General features: G+C 41.7%; 1 protein-coding gene across 1 annotated transcript in view; it reads left to right on the plus strand.

Moving 5' to 3' along the window:
* XKR4 (X-linked Kx blood group related 4) overlaps positions 1-17809 on the plus strand; it is a gene marked incomplete at its 5' end in the record, with an annotated part of 234177 nt that overhangs the window by 136969 nt on the left and 79399 nt on the right. The window contains one exon of the mRNA XM_014952643.1: positions 7288-7487. Coding sequence (XP_014808129.1) covers positions 7288-7487 — 200 coding nt within the window. The remainder of the gene's footprint in view (positions 1-7287; positions 7488-17809) is intronic.

Genomic DNA, 17809 nt, shown 5'->3' on the forward strand with positions numbered 1-17809 from the left:
TTTTAACGTCTCTTATGATGAAATATTCCCCAGTGGGATCTATCCTCACATGGATCTCATCTCAGTGACACAGATGAGGATGCTGCACTCATAATTTAAAGTAAATTAAGCCCAGACTTTTGACTGCTGGTAAATTGCCAGCACCGTGCTTGGTTGGACAAGCTTTGGTCACTGCTGTGCTACAGAATGCATTTCAGTTTCCTTTTGCACATTAAACCTTAATGCTTCCATCAAAAAATAATTTGATTGGAAAATTAGAGGTTGGCTGCTTGTTCCTTCCTAGAAAAAGGAACTAAAACTGAAGGGATTTATCCATTTCTTCAGAACAAAAAGAAGGAGCATTAGCATGCACTGATAAGGAAGAAAGTGTTCCAGCTAAAGAGACTTCTTTTTTTTTTTAAGTATTCAGGCACACCTAATAAAAAGGCACATAAGAAGCAAAATAGAACAATCTGTTGTTATTTAACACGGCAAATACTGTTGAGATACAAATACAGTTAAGTTTTCTCTGGTAACTAAGCAACAGAAGAAAATACCACTTATCTGAATTGCTGTTTATTCTACTGGTTTTTAGCTCTGCAGTAGTGATTTTTATTCTCCACACCTCAAACACAGAAAGAACAACTGTTTATGGTACAGCTAAATTGTTTAATGTACTGTTTGATACAGGGGCAAATTAGGCATCAGAATAAATGTCTAGGACTGCTACAACTAGCCATTAATGACTCTTGATCTTCTCCCAAATGTTTCAGTAGATTATGTAACATAAGCAAATGTCCTCTACTGACTTAGGCAATTGTAATAAATATGGACTACATGAGGCATGAAATCAGAACATTTTCATTTTTCCAAAGAGTGCGGCTGGTCTCTCATTCATGTGTATCATCCTAAGGACTTTTTAGATTAAGCACATGGCAGCAATGTAGTCTTTGACACTTCTAAACTGCAGACTTTTTTTCTAGAGCTGTATATATTACCATCAGATGGATGGTTTCATTAAGGTGAAAGTCTGTAGCAAGAAGTGCTCAGAGCCATAGTCAGACTGGACTTGCATATGGCTCTGTGCTTGCACACTGTCTAAAGGAAAAGCAACTGAACATAACACTTCCTAATCTCCAAAATCTCAATTTGTAGCTCAAGATTTGCAATACATTGCGGGGCTGGAAGAAAGGAGGCAAGGGGAAATGGCAAACTTTGGGATGGGAAGCCCAGAGGAGCTCAGAAGAGTGAAAGTCATTGACTGAGCCCAACTATGTGCAGCAAGAACAGCCCAGTCCCCCACGTGTTCTCTACATGGGAAGAACACGTCCACCAGCAACCAGGATTTGGTTTCTCTGTTTCACTTACTACAAGCCTCAGCTGTCTGCACTAAGAGCAATAGTGTCTGTGAAGCATAAAGGAGCAGCTTCTGAAATAATTTGGTAGGGAGAAGTAATGGGCATAAATGGGCAGCTACTATGAAGTAAACTGGGTAAAACCCCAAGCTCTGTGAAATCACTGTCAAGAGCCTCTTCAGTTTCATTGATGCCAGGATTTTCACCGAAGACCTTTTATAAAAGAATAGATGAACTGTAGTCAGGTTGGAAACCTTTAGGCCAGATGCCAGTGGCATCTCAGCTCTCTCTTCCAGAATATCTGACTCTGAGAAATCATGGAATCATTCAGGTTGCAAAAGACCCTTGGGATCATAGAGTCCAACCATCAATTCTACTCTACAAAGTTCTTCCCTACACCATAGCCCCCAACACCACATCTAAATGACTCTTAAACTCATCCAAGGATGGTGACTCAACCACCTCCCTGGGCAGCCTATTCTAATGCCCGACCACTCTTTCTGTGAAGAATTTTTTCCTAATATCCAGTCTAAACCTACCCTGTTGCAGCTTGAAGCCATTCCCTCTCGTTCTGTCGCTAATTATCTAGGAGAAGAGACCAGCACCAACCTCTCTACAGTGTCCTTTCAAGTAGTAGAGAGCGATGATGCCTCCCCTCAGCCTCCTCTTCCTCAAACTAAACAGTCCCAGCTCCTTCAATTGCTCTTCATAAGATTTATTCTCCAGGCCCTTCACCAGATTCGTTGCCCTCCTCTGCACCCTCTCCAGCACCTCGATATCTCAATTGCCTCCCATTTAGAAATTATTGTGGGGGCCTGGTTGCCTACCTTGTACTGGAGCAGGAGCTAAGGAGAAGGTTTTTTTAATTCACAAATTCAGGACAGAATATCACATTCCTAAGAATAAGGGAGAAAGGAGTGAGATTTTTCTGCGCAAGAGAAAAGGGCAACTCGTCTCCATCATGGGTTTATGAAATCTCACCTGGATTCGAGTCTGCTGAGTAAAAGCTATACTTTGCTCCTGCGGGAAGGTGTTAGGTTGGTCAGCTGCCAATTCCTGGGGAGTGAACCCTGTGAGATTATTTGCATTCATCCCAGTAAATCAATTAATGTTTGTAAAGCACTTTAAACTTGAAAAGCAATCCTATAAATATTTGGTATTATCATATAATTACACTACCAGATCTCAATTAAATGCACAATTGGCCATGCTTTAATCATGTAATTGAAGTGTCACGAGAAGTATTTCAAATGCAGGTATCTCAGTCTGTGCTGACCATCCTCAAAACAGGTCTGTAAGCCTGGAACGAAATGAGGGCTCTTGATTTTGGAAACTCTGGAGACCTACTGTCTGAACAGAATTAATGTCTCTTTCCCTAGTACAGAAATACATTTTTTCCACATCTACAAATATAGGTAATTTTTTGCCTCTATTTGTCTTGCACCTTCAACACTTCTTGTGGGCAGCGCGAGAGCTAACCTGCTTTTCTGTTTGTTTGAGTTTCTTTTAAGCGTTGCTGCCTTCCCTTACTAATATAATGGAAAAAAGATTGTCACTTGTGATGTTGTATGAGATTTATATCCTTCAGGGTTATGCTTTATCAGTGGTCCATACACTGTGCTGTGTGATGTACTGAAATAAATTAAAAAAATTAAATGCTGAAGCATCTCCATTTTCTCCAGAGGGTAAAAAAGACATTAAACCTCAAATAATGATATATATGTTGCCATCTGATTACCAGCAATATAGGGAGTATTGCTTCCTACTTCATTGTCTTCATTCTGAATAGTAAGCTTGTTTTTATCAGCATTGACAACTCAATCCATGGTCTGGCTTCAAAAAAAAAGACCCAAAAGAGTAATAGTAAGATTTCATATCGATTTTTCATAGTACATTTTATAGTTTTCTAACTTTAAGAACTTTAGGAAACTCAGTTACCTCTAAGCTTTTCTCCATGAATATGAGAGCTATGAAATTGTGAAAGGTATTTTTGGAGTGGAGTTTTTTGTTTGGTTGTTGTTTTTTTTTAACTTTTGTAATGAAATCAGAAACTTTAATGGACTATCCTAACTTATTAGATGAAGTATTTACTTTACAAGATGTCAGTAATGTTACCATGCTTACCATTCATAGATTCATAGAATCATAGAATGGTTTGGGTTGGAAGGGACCTTAAAGATCATCAAGTTCCAGCCTCCCCCGACATGGGCAGGGACCCCTCCATTAGACCAGGTTGCTCAAAGCCCCATCCAGCCTGGCCTTGAACCCCTCCAGGGATGGGGCAGCCCCAGCTTCTTTGGGCAACTTGTTCTCATGTCTCACCACCCTCACAGGAAAGAATTTCTTCCTGATATCTAATCTAAATCTCCTCTCTTTCAGTTTGAAACCCTTCTTTTTTACCTTCTTCCTCTGGTGTTCTAACATTCACTTCTTCACTCCTAATAATTTCTTTTCATGTCAATTAAATGCTCTCTGGGGAGATTGATTGGCAGTTTTTATATATTTGTACAGCACCTGTGCAAGACTGTAGTTGAAGCCTCTAGATGCAATCACAACCAAAATAATAACATTTACATCTGCTCTTCATGTTCATTGGCATCAGTTTACCCTACAATGAACCTAAGGTATTTTCCAATGCAGAGCTGTTATTATTTCTTATTATCTTTCTGGAATAACTGTATATAAGAGCCACAATGTAGGCTCCCAGAAAAATGTGAGTTTCTGCCAAAATGATACCAAAAGACCAAAATATAAAAACTTTTCAGGGCAGGAACTACCTCTGAGTGTGTCTGCATTGCATTTGCTGACAATAGGACTCTGGTGAGGCTGTCTAAGATGCAATTACATAATGCATGTATATATATATATATATATAATGGAATGTGCCATTACTGCAGTGTTAAGCTATATTTGGAAACCACAACAAGAAAAGCACTTTCCCTCATTTTTAATTTTTTTTTTATTTCACTATGCGGAAAAAATGTCTTTGATATATGAAGCATTTTATAAGACCATCTTTTTATTTTATTAACTGCTAATTTGCACACCTAACACCAATTGGTGGTGCAATTAATTGTGGATGCAAATGAGAATGTTTAGCTGTCTAATCACCTGATTGTGCCTATAAATCAGTGACAGTAATTATGTGTGTAAAAGCTCATTTCAGCCTGCAATTAATTTGGCCAAAATTGATAGGACAGAAAAAAATACCACCCTAGGCTGAAATTTGGTCCCCAGTGTGTAAGAAGAGAAAGTACCTTCCTTCTCAGCCTCTTGTGTCTAAATTGCAGAGAGCTAAGTAGACAAAGAGCAATGATTCCCCAGTCCCCAATAACTCACTGCCAGTGTTTCACAATAAAGTGCAATGGGAGAGGAAATATTTCCATAAGGGTTCATTAATCACAACACATTTGCCATGCACAACCACTCTACAGAGCAGGTAAAGAACCCTGGGGGATGTTGCCTGGCACAGTATGTCATTTTCATAATAGGAAAAGTATTTTTTTTTTTCTTGCACAAATGCTGTAGAGCTGAAGTTGCAGATGGCTCCATTGGCAGAGCTAGAGCCTCCTGGCACAAGCCTCAGCAGCCAAAGCTACTTTATGTATTTATAGCAATGGTTAGTCATATCGCAAAAGGAGGATGCTGAAGATGCTCTCTGCCCACTGCGTGTGCAAGATTCCCAGGTGTGCCCCTTGGGAGGGCATGTGAGGCAGGCCAAACAAAGCCCACCCAAAAAACAAACTGCAGAAGGCAGTCCAAGTCTTACCTGTCCCCGTTGTGCAGCAGGACACTAATGAGAGGTCTAGGAACAATTAAACGGACTGTGACGGAGAACCTGGGGGTCCAACAGACCCCATTAGCAGAACTATGCAGCAAAAGATGCCTTTCCAGCTCAGCAGCTTCTTTCAGATCTGGGCAGCGGGCCATTTCCCTGAGGACACCGGAGACCCCCTGTTGTCCCATCAGACTGTGACCCATCTAGACCTGCCTAGTGTTTTGCACGAGAGGCAGAGTTGGTGTCTTGTTTACCGTACCTCTGTGGTCTCAGCCTCTGAGCGGTTCGTTGCCGCTTCACTCCCACGTGGGACTTTGACAAAATTCAAAGCCACCTGGTGTGATTTTAATTTAAATGTGAATTTAATGTGTTTTCCTTTTATATTGCTATGATGTGCACTGTCAAGAGAAGTGCTGCAGGCTCAGATCTGGCCTCTCAGCTGTTTCTCTGTACTGCTCCCTGGTTTGGTTTTATGCGTGTTCCCTGAGGAAAGCTGTTGCTCTGCAGTGGCTTGTGCTTTGGATACAGGCATCCGTTGGGTACCAGCACAGTACTGGTCGTTCTTTGAGAGGGCAACTGAGTCTTGGGCTCTTCTGCCAGTCAGAGGCCACAAATCTTCTCATCAGCAGAAGATATCACTGGAGTTACAAGTGAAGAGGTATGAAGGGTTGCGTGTAGTCTATACATGAAGAGGTTCCACAATTTACCGTGCTCCATCAATTATGAAAAGGGTTTTAAAAAAGGACTTGTGAAAAGGAGGAGCAATACTGAAGTGTTTTATCTTAACTAATTACAATGTTTAAAATATATTAAAATTTTCCCTCGTTAGAAAATATAGTCTCACTAGAAAAAAAAAAATGTGTTAGAAAATATAGACTCACTAGACAAAAAAAATACTGTGAAAACATACTAAAACGATCATAAGGAAGTGCTTTCAGGACCAGGATGTGAAAAATATATTAAGAAAAGGAGAAACAGAGATCCACATGAGTTAGTAGCCCACCAGGGCACTCCGGTAGGATGCAAGACACCCTGATGCAAGACAGTGTCTTAATCTTCAGAATTTGTCATTAAGTGAGACTGTTTTTTTCAGGCAGGCTTAATTAGTTTTGAACTAAATTTGTAGGAACGAGGTGGGAGCCTGGACTTTCTGACACAGAATAACAGAAAGCAGATTAGAAAAACAGAGCAGATCAGAGGCCACCTAGAGTGGCTGTTGTGTTGTGACACAGGTGTCTCACGGGAGATGACTGCAAGCTCTGCAAGGGTCATGAAAAGCATCTCAGCAGCCAGATGGCTTGGCCAACAGAAGACATCCCTTGCTTTCTAAAACCACTCATTGCCCCTGCACCCACTGATAGCTATTCAATCGGCTCATCACCAGGTGTTCTTCTCCCTGCTTGCCCAGGCCACCAGAACTGATATGTGCTTTCTGACGGTCACTTCTTTCATCTGCTGGTTACTATTTGCCAGCAGCAGCCTGTTGGGCTCCTGGCTCCTGCTGTTTCTTACTCTGCTGCTGCACGGGAGCTATCGTAGTGAGTCACTTCTAATCACCAAGGGAACTCGCAGCCAGATCTCCGCTCCTCCTAAAATAGGAACTCACAGCTAGATCTTCTCTCCTCCTAAAATAATCAAACTATGAGAAAAAGCACTATATATTTGGCAGTATCCGAGAAGGATGGAAAAGCAGGACAGTGAGCTCAGAGATAGCAAGACCCCAGGCTAAGACCATCCAAGGCCTGCAGTGAAGGTGGTCTTCCAAGTCCACATAGAGCCACACAGAAAGGAGATCAGTTCTTTGCAGGTTCTGAGTAGAGAACATTGCAGAATCAGCTTTTTTCCCCCTCATCATTTGAAAAAACTCTGAGGGAGGCCATATAATCAACACATCCCCCTTATATTTCAATTCAGACAACTGGGTCCTGGAAAAGAATAATGTTTAATGAATAAGACAATGCTAAGCTTTGAAAATGGTTTTAAGAAGGCAAGTCTTGTCTTCAATTTAGTTTACTCTGATCATATCAACTATTATAAATTGCAGTATTAGATTCTTTTCAAATGAATGTTCATTATTTTGAAGCACATAAAAAAACCGAATGGTTATTTTCAAGCGGAAGCGTTACCTGTAAAATATCATTCTGCATTTCTATAACCTCTCCCTTTTATTTCTAGGTATTTCCACACAATATACTTGGGTATCCGGAGTCGACAGAGTGGAGAGAATGACAGATGGCGGTTTTATTGGAAAATGGTGTATGAGTATGCAGATGTGAGTATGCTGCATTTGCTCGCCACGTTTCTGGAAAGTGCACCACAGCTGGTCCTGCAGCTCTGTATTGTTGTACAGACTCGCACACTCCAGGCTCTCCAAGGTAGGCGTTCATTTAATCTATTTGTTTTTTATCATTTTAGGAAGATGTAATTTCTATACATACCTATTTATCCTTCTTTCAAACTGCTGTGGGCCTTGTACTCCTGGCAGAAGAGCTGATCTTGCCTGCTAGCTGCTATTAAGCTGTTAACAATGACTACGTCAAGAAATTCTGTGCTGTTGGAGCTTTTTTAGCCTTTCGTATTGGCCCTGGGTTGTGGGTAGGATTTATAATGTTTTGCTTTCTGCATGTCCTTGTAATAGAAGAGCTCTTCTGATTATCCACTGGGCCAATGTGAAAATTGCATCAATCAAACTATTGCTCTTCTCCCTATGCTTCTTTCTGTGAGCGTTCAAAACCCTCCAAACTGCAGTAATGAGGTTCATATGGTATTATGCAAAACAGAAAACGGCACAGCAGAAAACAGCTATTCTGTGAAGAAAATGCCAGTGTCTACGGAATACACGTCCATCAGTTCTCAGCCATGTTTATCTGAAATAAAACAAGTCAGCTCCTGAGCATTACAACAAAACTCATTCTTTCAAGCTCCTGGTTTCCTTCTAAGGTTGACACTTTCAGCAAGCATGATTACTTCTTAAAAATGGTAAATGCATGCATATGTCCTGCCATAGGGTTTTGTCAGTCAGTGATACAGATAAAAGAGTATCTCCTTCTCTACTGCTCTTTTGATGCTACTTGTGGCTACCTGGCAGCTTTCCTTTTGTATTGCACCCTTGTTGTGCCTTCTGGCTGCACCTGGGCAGAAGTCACTAGCCTGGGATTGAGGTGAGTGAGAACTTGGGATCCAGAAGGTGACACAAATGACACAAGGCAGTGAGGAGTGAAGGGAGGAGGGGAGGGGCAGAGAGAGGAAGGAAATGCATTTGTTTTTAAGAAACAACTCATGTGCTTGCCACTGTACAAGATAAAACTGACAGCACAGCACCTTGCTCCAAGAAGTTCTGGGTCGAGTTAGCTTATTAGGAGTAACATGCAGTGAGGCTGATGGGGTGAAAAAGGGCTGGGAACAAAGTGGGTAACCTTCATCCTGGGCAGTTTCCTGTGGATAAATCAGAGGCTTTTCATTTACTTCCCCTTTGAACCGACGTCTAATAACAGCTGTCTTCCTTCCTGTGTCTTTTTGGTTGTGTTTCTTTAGATCTAAAACTCTGTCACCTTAAGGGAAAAAGAAAGCCAAAGTTTCTATTTTAATTAGTTGGCGCTCTGTACAAGGAAGGGTGCCTAAGCACTTCCTACAGCTATTTCTCAAAATGATGCTGCCCCACACCAACCAGTCCAAACTAATATCATTCAGAAGAAGGTATTATCACTTCAAGAAGCTTTGTCCCCCCAGAAAAAGAGAGTCCAGAGAGAGGCTTAGGAGAAGAACAGAGCCAGAATACTGTATGGTCAGCTGTAATTTATCTATCTTCATAAACTATTAATACAGAAGGCCTCTTGCCCTCATTTTAGTGCAATAACAGATCTGTCTACGAGAAATGTGAGTAGGCACTAAGCCTGTGATGTACTCTGCAAGTGGTTGTTAATTAGAGAAAACCTGAAATGCTTCAATATAAAAGGCAAAAATGGTTCCTGAAGCCTGCAATCAGCTCTGTGAATTCTATGTATCAGAAAACAGAAAGGAATAAAACTATAATTACGGATTTCAGCTGAGAAGGCTGAAAATATTTATGGATCCTCTCTTCCCCCATTTTCTTCCATCTTCCAAAGAGAAAAGGTTCCATTGAAAAAGACTAAGAAAATTAAACAAGGTTGTAGCATTTTCTTAAACAGTAGTACCATTATATTCTCCTGATAAAAGCTAATGTGTTTTAGTACATTGCCAGCTGCGAAAATCCTTTTACTGCTCTCTCTCCTTTTTTAAAGAAATGTTAGGGATAATCCATTGCACTATAGGATGGTAGATTTGCTGTGAGGCTGCATAAGGAGAGCATAATTTCTCTCAGTGGTATCAGGCTACAACTGGGTGTTTTAAGAGGCTTGGCCATAAAGTATATGCTTCAGCTAGCTGTCCACTCACTGAGCCTGTTACAGAGACTTCTAACGTGGATCAATAAACAGAGTGTTTGATTGATTTTCTTTGTTTAGAGAAAGCTACTTGGTTTTTATTATTGTTCTTTTAGTTCTCTGTCCCGCGGGACAAAGTTATCATGACAATTGATAAATGCCATCGCTGGTCCACATTCTTAAAAGGATACTTCCAGCACAAACCACAAATTTGGCGTGGGAAATGAATGATACTGGGAATGTTTTGGTCTACAAGCAGGGTATTTCTACTATCAAGCCATTAACAACCTCAAGAAAAACGGTTAAATATTTTATTTAGGAAATTGTATATTTTCCGTACCAAATGGACCAAACTAGCATCATTCTCAACAGGAGAATGCTGTCAGTGTGAATGAAGATTCCCAATTTCGTAATGTGCTTTGGCTGGGTGTAGGTTGTTTCCTATTTCCATGCTTAAGCCCTGCTAATCAAGGTAAGAATTACATACAGGCATGTACATACGTCCTTATGGAGATCAAGAAAAATATTGCACAACATCTGCAAAACCTTCCCTCTCAGTCTTCCACCCACTGCAGAGAAGAACACTTCAAAAGCCCTGAGGATGCACCACAAGGATCCTTTAGCACTTGCCTGGGCTCCCCAAGCATGATAAAAAACTGCAATGTAAACTTCTAGCAAGGACAGTATAGAGCTTTACCCTGACTGCTGCAGCAGGACATTGCTCATGTGGTCATTATGGAGTGGCATCTCCCTTCTGCGTTGGCACCCAGAGAGATCTGAGTACTGATAAAATAATATCTAAATGATTATCTACAAATCTGGTTCCTCTTTAGGATTTCATCAACACTGGCACAATTAAAGGTGATGATCTTTCTTATTCTGCCTATGAAGGAGTGGAACGGCTTATGGGGGAAGCTGATGGTTTCTCAGGGCTAATTCCTCAAGAAGACAAACAACTTTGATATGATGGAGCTGTGCTAACCCCTCTATTACCTCCACCTTTTCCACCCTGGTGTTGAGTTTGAAGAAATATCTACTCTCTAGAAGACAGATGTGCCATGAAAATAAGTAATTCTTCAGTCTTTTCCTCGTGGGAATCAATTTCCTTTCCTTTCTCTTCGTGTGCTTCTCCACTGAGCCAGCAGCACCCAGCAGCACCTCCAAACTACATTGCTTTTTTTCTTTTTTTTTTTGCCTTTTTTTTTTAAAAAAAATCTCCTCTCCCTTAATTTCTCTGTAGGAAAGTCACCTCTTAAGCAGCTTCATGGTGGGAGTCACTAGCTTCATCATTCCTACCCTTGGTGGGAGCTCTACGAGGAATGGGGCAGCTCTGCATATGGGGGGAGCAATGGCAGAAAGTCTGCTAAAGCAGCTGATGCTCATCCTACATTCATCTGTTTGCATAAGGGCATATACGTGGACAGAAGTGTCTGAACCATCTACAGGTGAGCTGGTTCAGCTACCAGAAACAGTCTAGCAGCAGTACCCTCGAGGCCAGGGTGGGCAACTGATCTCAGTGTCAACCTACATACACCAACTGCCTAAAACTCCTTGTGGACCTGCACCCCTCACCCTGTGTTTTCAGTTCTGATCCCAGGGCTCTGCAAACAGGTCCTGCACTGGATCTACCCCTGAGTCACAGGGAACCAAAATACTAGAGTTGAAAGTGTTTGGATTATTGGATTACCCCAACAAATTCAGAAGGCTGCAAGTAATTCCCTTAAAAATGCCTCCACCCTTCAACCCATGTAGCAGAGAAGCAGTAGTTTCACAGACTTTGCCATCAAATCAAACTCTTCCATGATAAACTGCCGTAGGCTAAATATTAGGCAGATTTGCTGACACAGTAAGATCAGTCTAAAGGTTATGAGACTCTTCCTTGGTTGGGTCTCTGGGCATCCGACATAATGGCCATATCTCACCACGTTTGCTCTGCTGTCTCGACAGGTCCTAGGACTGACAAAGTGACAGACAGACCTGCACTGGCAAGTTGGCTCAGCAGGGTTATTCCGCAGTCACTTGAAGCCAACTTACCTGCAGGCTGCCAAGAAAATATTTGATTTAGAATCATAGAATCATAGAATTGTCTAGGTTAGAAGGGACCTTAAAGATCATCTAGTCCAACCATCAACCTGATAAAAAAAAACCAAAAAAACCCCACAAACCAAAAAAGACACCCACACACCACAAAACCAAAAAAACACACCACTGAACCATATTCCTGAGGACCATGTCAACCCATCTTTTTAATATCTCCAGGGATGGTGCCTCAACCACTTCCCTGGGCACCCCTTTCCAATGCTGGATAACCCTTTCCATGAAGAAATTTTTCCTAATATCCAATCTAAACCTCCCCTGGTGCAACTTGAGGCTGTTTTGTCTTGTCCTATTGCCTGTAACTTGGGAGATGAGACCGACCCCCACCTCTCTACATCCCCCTTCAGGTAGTTATAGAGCACGATAAGGTCTCCCCTCAGCCTCCTCTTCTCCAGACTGAACAACCCCAGCTCCCTCAGCCTCTCCTCATAAGACTTAGTCTCTAGACTCCTCACCAGCTTCGTTGCTCTTCTCTGGACCCGCTCCAGCACCTCAATGTCTTTTTTGTGGTAAGGGGCCCAAAACAGGATACAGTACTTGGAATTTAATCACGGAATTTCCTACCAGCACTTCACCCAAAGATGCGTGCTCCCGTCAGGTCACTGGCATTCCTGTGGCTGCACACTTCTATTTTCCTCATTGCTCACTTGGTCGAGGCTGAGCTGGATCCAGCTGTACTCCCCAGGGCAAGGGGGTGTCACACAACGGGTGGTGCCAGCCCTGGGGAGGCTGGGGGAACACAGCATTGGGGTGGGCAGGGAAGGTCAGGGCTGTCCCTTTCTGTGGCACCTGGGTTTGGAATCACACCCAGGGACTGGCAGTCTTGCCTTGGCACTCTCCTTTTACTTGCTTCGATTTTCCCCCTATGCTGTTTGATTTTAGAAAGACTTCTCATCTTAAAATTAGCAAAAAACAGCAAGCAAAAAATCCTGCTGATCATCTGATGGGGAAGAGAGTCTTATCCATCAGCATATAGTTACTGTTGTCTTACTCAAGGGCATGGTGTTCTAGCTGCTCCTAGATGAGCAGATAGACAAGATTACTCCCTGGATTTACCACAGATTTCATTATTTATGCTGTACTAATTAACACATTGTTTAAATTATAGATTAGCTTCTCATTCCTGTTTACTGCATATTATGCTGGCTAGTCAGCGCTTGACATTTTTTTCTTCATCAGCCCCTGGGGGGTTTGTTCTGGCTTCTCCATATAGTCCTATTAATCAAAGTCTCTATCAAAGTTTAATCAAAGTCTAATCAAAGTTTATATCATATAAAGCTGCAGTTCTTAATATAGACTGATGGCAGAGCAGAAGCAAAATGAGAAGTTCAGAACAATTTCTAAATTCATCAAGTTTCATTGAAGTCATCACACTCCCATAGAGCTGCTGGATTCTGCTGAAGCTGCATTTCCACCAAATCTCCCTCGCCGACCGTTTTCCCATTTTCTACCAGCTCTGTTAGGAGGCTCCTGCACTCTTCCCGTGCTGACACCACAGCCGGAGTACAAAAGTTCATAATGCCACCGAGCATCGCTCTCCAGTCCTTCTAGTCCAAACAAATGGCTGTTCCTGCCTGAGCTGAACAAGAAGTTCAGAGTCTTTCTTGCAGTTTGTGACGTGGTCCTAACTTTATCTGTCAGAAGGAAATTAAGTGTTAGCTAGTTCATTAAAAAATCCTCTGGCAAAGCTCATCATCATGCATCAGGAATTCAAACTCTTTTCATATCAGTGCAATAAACATTTTTTCTTGCAAGGACAACGCTAAGCTTTTACACGGCTTTTCTTTTTTTGTGACCTTCACAGCAATTTTGGATTGCTCTGCCTGCATTTGCACTGCTGTTTAAAAATAATAATAATAAAAAAAAGAATTCTGATGTAAAATCTTCTCCAATTCAATGGATATTTGTATGGAAATAAGGTGCAGCACTTGAATTCTGGGCAAGCTGCCACTGCTTTTCTCTGTGCTGTCAAGGTTCTGCACCACTGCAGTCCAGCACCCAGGCTTTCCAGAGAGAAAGAAAAGCAGAGCAAGCAATAGTCACAGATTCTGCCTGCAACTTGGCGAAAAAGGTTTTCAGTGACAAGGATGAACAAATATGATGTACTACGAAGTAAATGTGTCTTCTGCAAATGACTTTCAAACTGATCTGTAGGCCCCTTTGCAAATCTTAAAGTGTTATCTTGCACTCATTAGGACAGAGCCATCATATTAGCACACCCTTGCTTCTGATAGGACAGAAGAGGACTTCCTGAAGGCGATTGTGTCATATAATCCATTTCATAACCTGATTACAATCTTAAAACTAGTTATAGCCTTTGTATCTAATATGCCAGTTGGAAGTTTAATTCTCTGATTGATAGAGACCTGCTGCTGCTGTCCTGCCTTTTTAATTTCATCAGCAGTGTGTCCCTATTTATTCTTGTGCTATCCCTGTTTTTTCACTTGTTCCCTAAGGAAATGAGTTTCATGTGACTATGTAGTCCATTTCTGTCCTTCACTCCTGACTTTTAAGGACTCCTGATCCATTGCACTATTTCAATCAAATACAGAAGAACTGCAAACAGCTCAAAGATAATTATGTTTCTTTGAGTGTTACGAAAAAAGCAGCCAAGTCAGAGGAAAAAAAGACAAACGAGAGCCCCCACTAAAGGGAAAAGCAGGCAGACTTCAACTGTTATTCTTTCTGTTGGGCACCAACCACCAGCCAATCCAAATATGCATCCTTCCAGTCAAGGCATTGCAGTGCTCTCCCTGCCCAGTGGGACTTTTGTGATAGACAAATGGGATTAGGGAAGAAGAGACACTTTGATGGGAAAGTAAGAGTCATTCCTCCTGCTGCACATTCTCTCACCTCATGAGAGGTTCTGCATTTCTTGATTGTCTTCATAGACTTCCCCTTCATCAGCTCCAGTCTTAATTAATCTTTGGTGAATATGGATGACCAAGACTGTACAGAGTTACTCCACATTATCAGCATTATCCAAATGCTCTCGCATTTCTCATGGCAGTATCTCACCAGGTACAATCTAGTATTGTAATTCACTGTTGACTCAGGCATGGCACTGGTTAATCCTTTTCTCCAGAGCTCTCGTATTTCTCATGGCAGTATCTCACCAGGTACAATCCAGTATTGTAATTCACTGTTGACTCAGGCATGGCACTGGTTAATCCTAGTTATTTCATGATCCTTTAAAACACACAAGCTCTTCTGGTGTCATGTCACCCTGATGAGGCTTCAATTACATTAAAAAAATTTATTAGCAACTAAATGCATGTAATGAAATTTCATCTCATTTCTACTTTTTCAGCCTGCAAGGTACTTGTGATTTTTTCCACATATCACTCTCATTTTATACATTGGTAATGTCTCCCAAAACCTTATTACTGCATTACTTTTTAAAACCAAGGTCATGAAGAGAAATATTCAGACAAGATTGGTTCCAAGGGTTATCAGTACTGAAAAAAGTAATGGTAATCCTATTCCAGATCAAGAGTTTTTCAGTAGCTTTTCAATATAATCCTGCAGTATCTTTCTTTCACCAGTTCCTTCACCTACCTTCACGCTGGCCGCTTTTACCATCATTTCCATCTTCTCTGAATACCAGCTCCCCTTCAGTACCTATGTTCGGGCAGTGATTACAAGTCCATGATGTTCTATGTTTCTGTAGCCCTATAGTGCTTTATGTCCTGCACCTGTGACTTTATTTACTGTGTTTTCAGATGTCCTGTCCCTGCCCATTCATCTACCTATAGGTATGGTACCTCAATACAACTTTATGTAAAAGAACTAAAATACACAATGTAGCAGGTTAGGTTGGAAGGTCTTCAGGAGATCACCTAGTCCAAACCCTACTTGAAGCAGGGCCAGCTTCAAAGATGGATCAGATTTCTCAGAGCAATGTCCCATTTGAGTTTTGTGTACCGGTGTGGATGGAGATCCCACAGCCTCTCTGGGTGAACTATACCAGTGCTCCCAACCCTGGTGAAAATTTCTTTTTTTCAGCAAATCAGTATTTCCTTTGCTGTGATTTGTGACTGCTGCCTCTTGTCCTTCCACCTCTAAGAAAAATTTATCTGAGTTTTCTCTATAATTTCCCTTGATATAGGAGAAAATGGCAAAATTGGATCTTTCCCCTTGCCTCATACCCCTCTCAACCAGCCCTCTCTCCAGGCTACACAAACCCAGCTCGTACACCACGTGCTCCAGCTCCTCACTGTCTCAGTGGCCCTCCACTGACTTTGCTCCAGTTTGTGAAAGTCTTTCTTGTACTGGGGGCCAGAAGTCGTATCGTCATACAGGAATTTGCCTTTGCAGGTGTTTGTGAGGCTGCTCTCAGGCTGCTGAGATCCCTCTGCAGGGCAGCTCTTCTCTCCAGCGCATCAGCTGCTCCCCTGGGTCTAGGCTTTAAGATCATATGAGCCTGGAGGTACTGTGAAAAGAAATTCCTTACTGTTGGGGGGAATGGCAAAAAAAAAAAAATAAATTACTTTCAGGCTATCTACAAGTTTTTAAATTTAATAGTGGCTCCACAAAGCTGCTAAGATATATATAGTGGTAAAGACAGCCAGAGACACAAAGTGATGCATTTAGTTTCTGTAAGCGTGATATATTGCCTACACACTGAATTTTATCTGTTGGGGAATGTCAGAAAGTTAGCAGCATATCCTTCTGCTCCATTTTTGTTGTGCTAAAAGAACATTTGCTAAAAAACAAATTCCTAATGTCATTTTGGGTTACTATGTTTTCTATGACTGGTACTTTCGTTCAGGGGTGGGAAAAAAGTGGTGCATGCTTGGCACAGAAAAATCTTTCTCGTGTCTAATATAGCAGTGAGAAATTTCAGTCGTGATTGTGTCTTACCCAAAACCTGCACAATAGTGCAAAGATAAGAATTAATGTGAATTCTTCATCATGCAGTGGCCTTTAAAGCTTCAGGCAGGGAGCCAACCTACCCATCCAGCTTTACTCCAAGTACATAGATCTGAAATTTTCTCAGCCATTTTCTTTGTTGATCCATGATGTTCTTCCCCCTTATTCATCCTGTACCTTTTGGCCTATGTGCAAATTTCCTCTTTTTTGCCAAAATTTACCAGAAGAGTAATCCTTTCTGTTAGCTGAAAGTTGCAGGTCAAAGTAGGACCACATATTTTAAAACGCGTCTTGCACAAAGCTCAAGTTTAGTTGTATACAGGATATAATACAGGTGTGGAAATTAGTATCTCTACATTATTTTATAGGTGTTAGTATATTACTGCAGGCACCGGCTCACTGGAGTCCATGGAACTGCTTTCAGGAATAAAAACTATTCACTGGACTGAAGTTTATAGGACCATTGTTTTACAAAAAGGTATTAAATAGCTGTCTTTTGTGTTAGGCTTAACATTCTACCTAACTTAATGGGGATACAAACCTATTAAATGTATTTTACCAGTTTCTGGTGTCCCTAGCTAAATTATAAGGACAATAAATTTAAAATCCTTTCTTTTTTCCGGTGAGTGTTATTTTTTGTGGTTTGTCAGTTAATAAAGGGGTAAACTGTAATCTTTTCTCTTTATATAACGAATACAATTTAAAAACAAATCATTAATGTTTTTTTTGATGCAACGGAAGAGAGAATTCCTAGTTTTAGTTTTGATTGAGGCATTTAGTGTATCATTTGCGCATGGGTGGCCACTGAGTTAAACAGCTGGGCAGGAAGACTCTCATGATATGAGGCTACTGAATCACTATTGATCCCAGTCCATTACACTTAATAGACACTGCATCTGGATGCTCCCACCCTGCAGACATCTCGAGGTGCAGAGGTCTGGATGCTCTTTCCCACCCTGCAGACATCTCGAGGTGCAGAGGAATTCTTCCATTCCTCGCATAATTGAGTCAAAAGCGTGAACTGAATCTTTTCTCAGTGTGGCTCTCCTGGCACAGCCGCAAATAACCCTCCTCCCTGTCACCTTCCAGCAGCCACCCAGGACCATCGCAGGGTTTTGCAGGAGCACCCTCCTGGAGCACCCACCTGGTGTCACCAGGAGGACCCAGAACCCTGCTGTGGGGTCAGACAGTGGCCGAGGGGCTGATGGGGAGCATCCTGCAGGTGCTGGCCACTGGGGCCACAGGGCTTTTGGGACTCATGTGTGGCAGAGACCAGCAGCAGCAGGTCCCCTCTGCTCTGAGCAAAGCTGCTGCCGTGTGCGTCC

The sequence above is a fragment of the Calidris pugnax genome, unplaced genomic scaffold, assembly GCF_001431845.1.
Source record: "Calidris pugnax isolate Ruff unplaced genomic scaffold, ASM143184v1 scaffold182, whole genome shotgun sequence".
Taxonomy (NCBI): domain Eukaryota; kingdom Metazoa; phylum Chordata; class Aves; order Charadriiformes; family Scolopacidae; genus Calidris; species Calidris pugnax.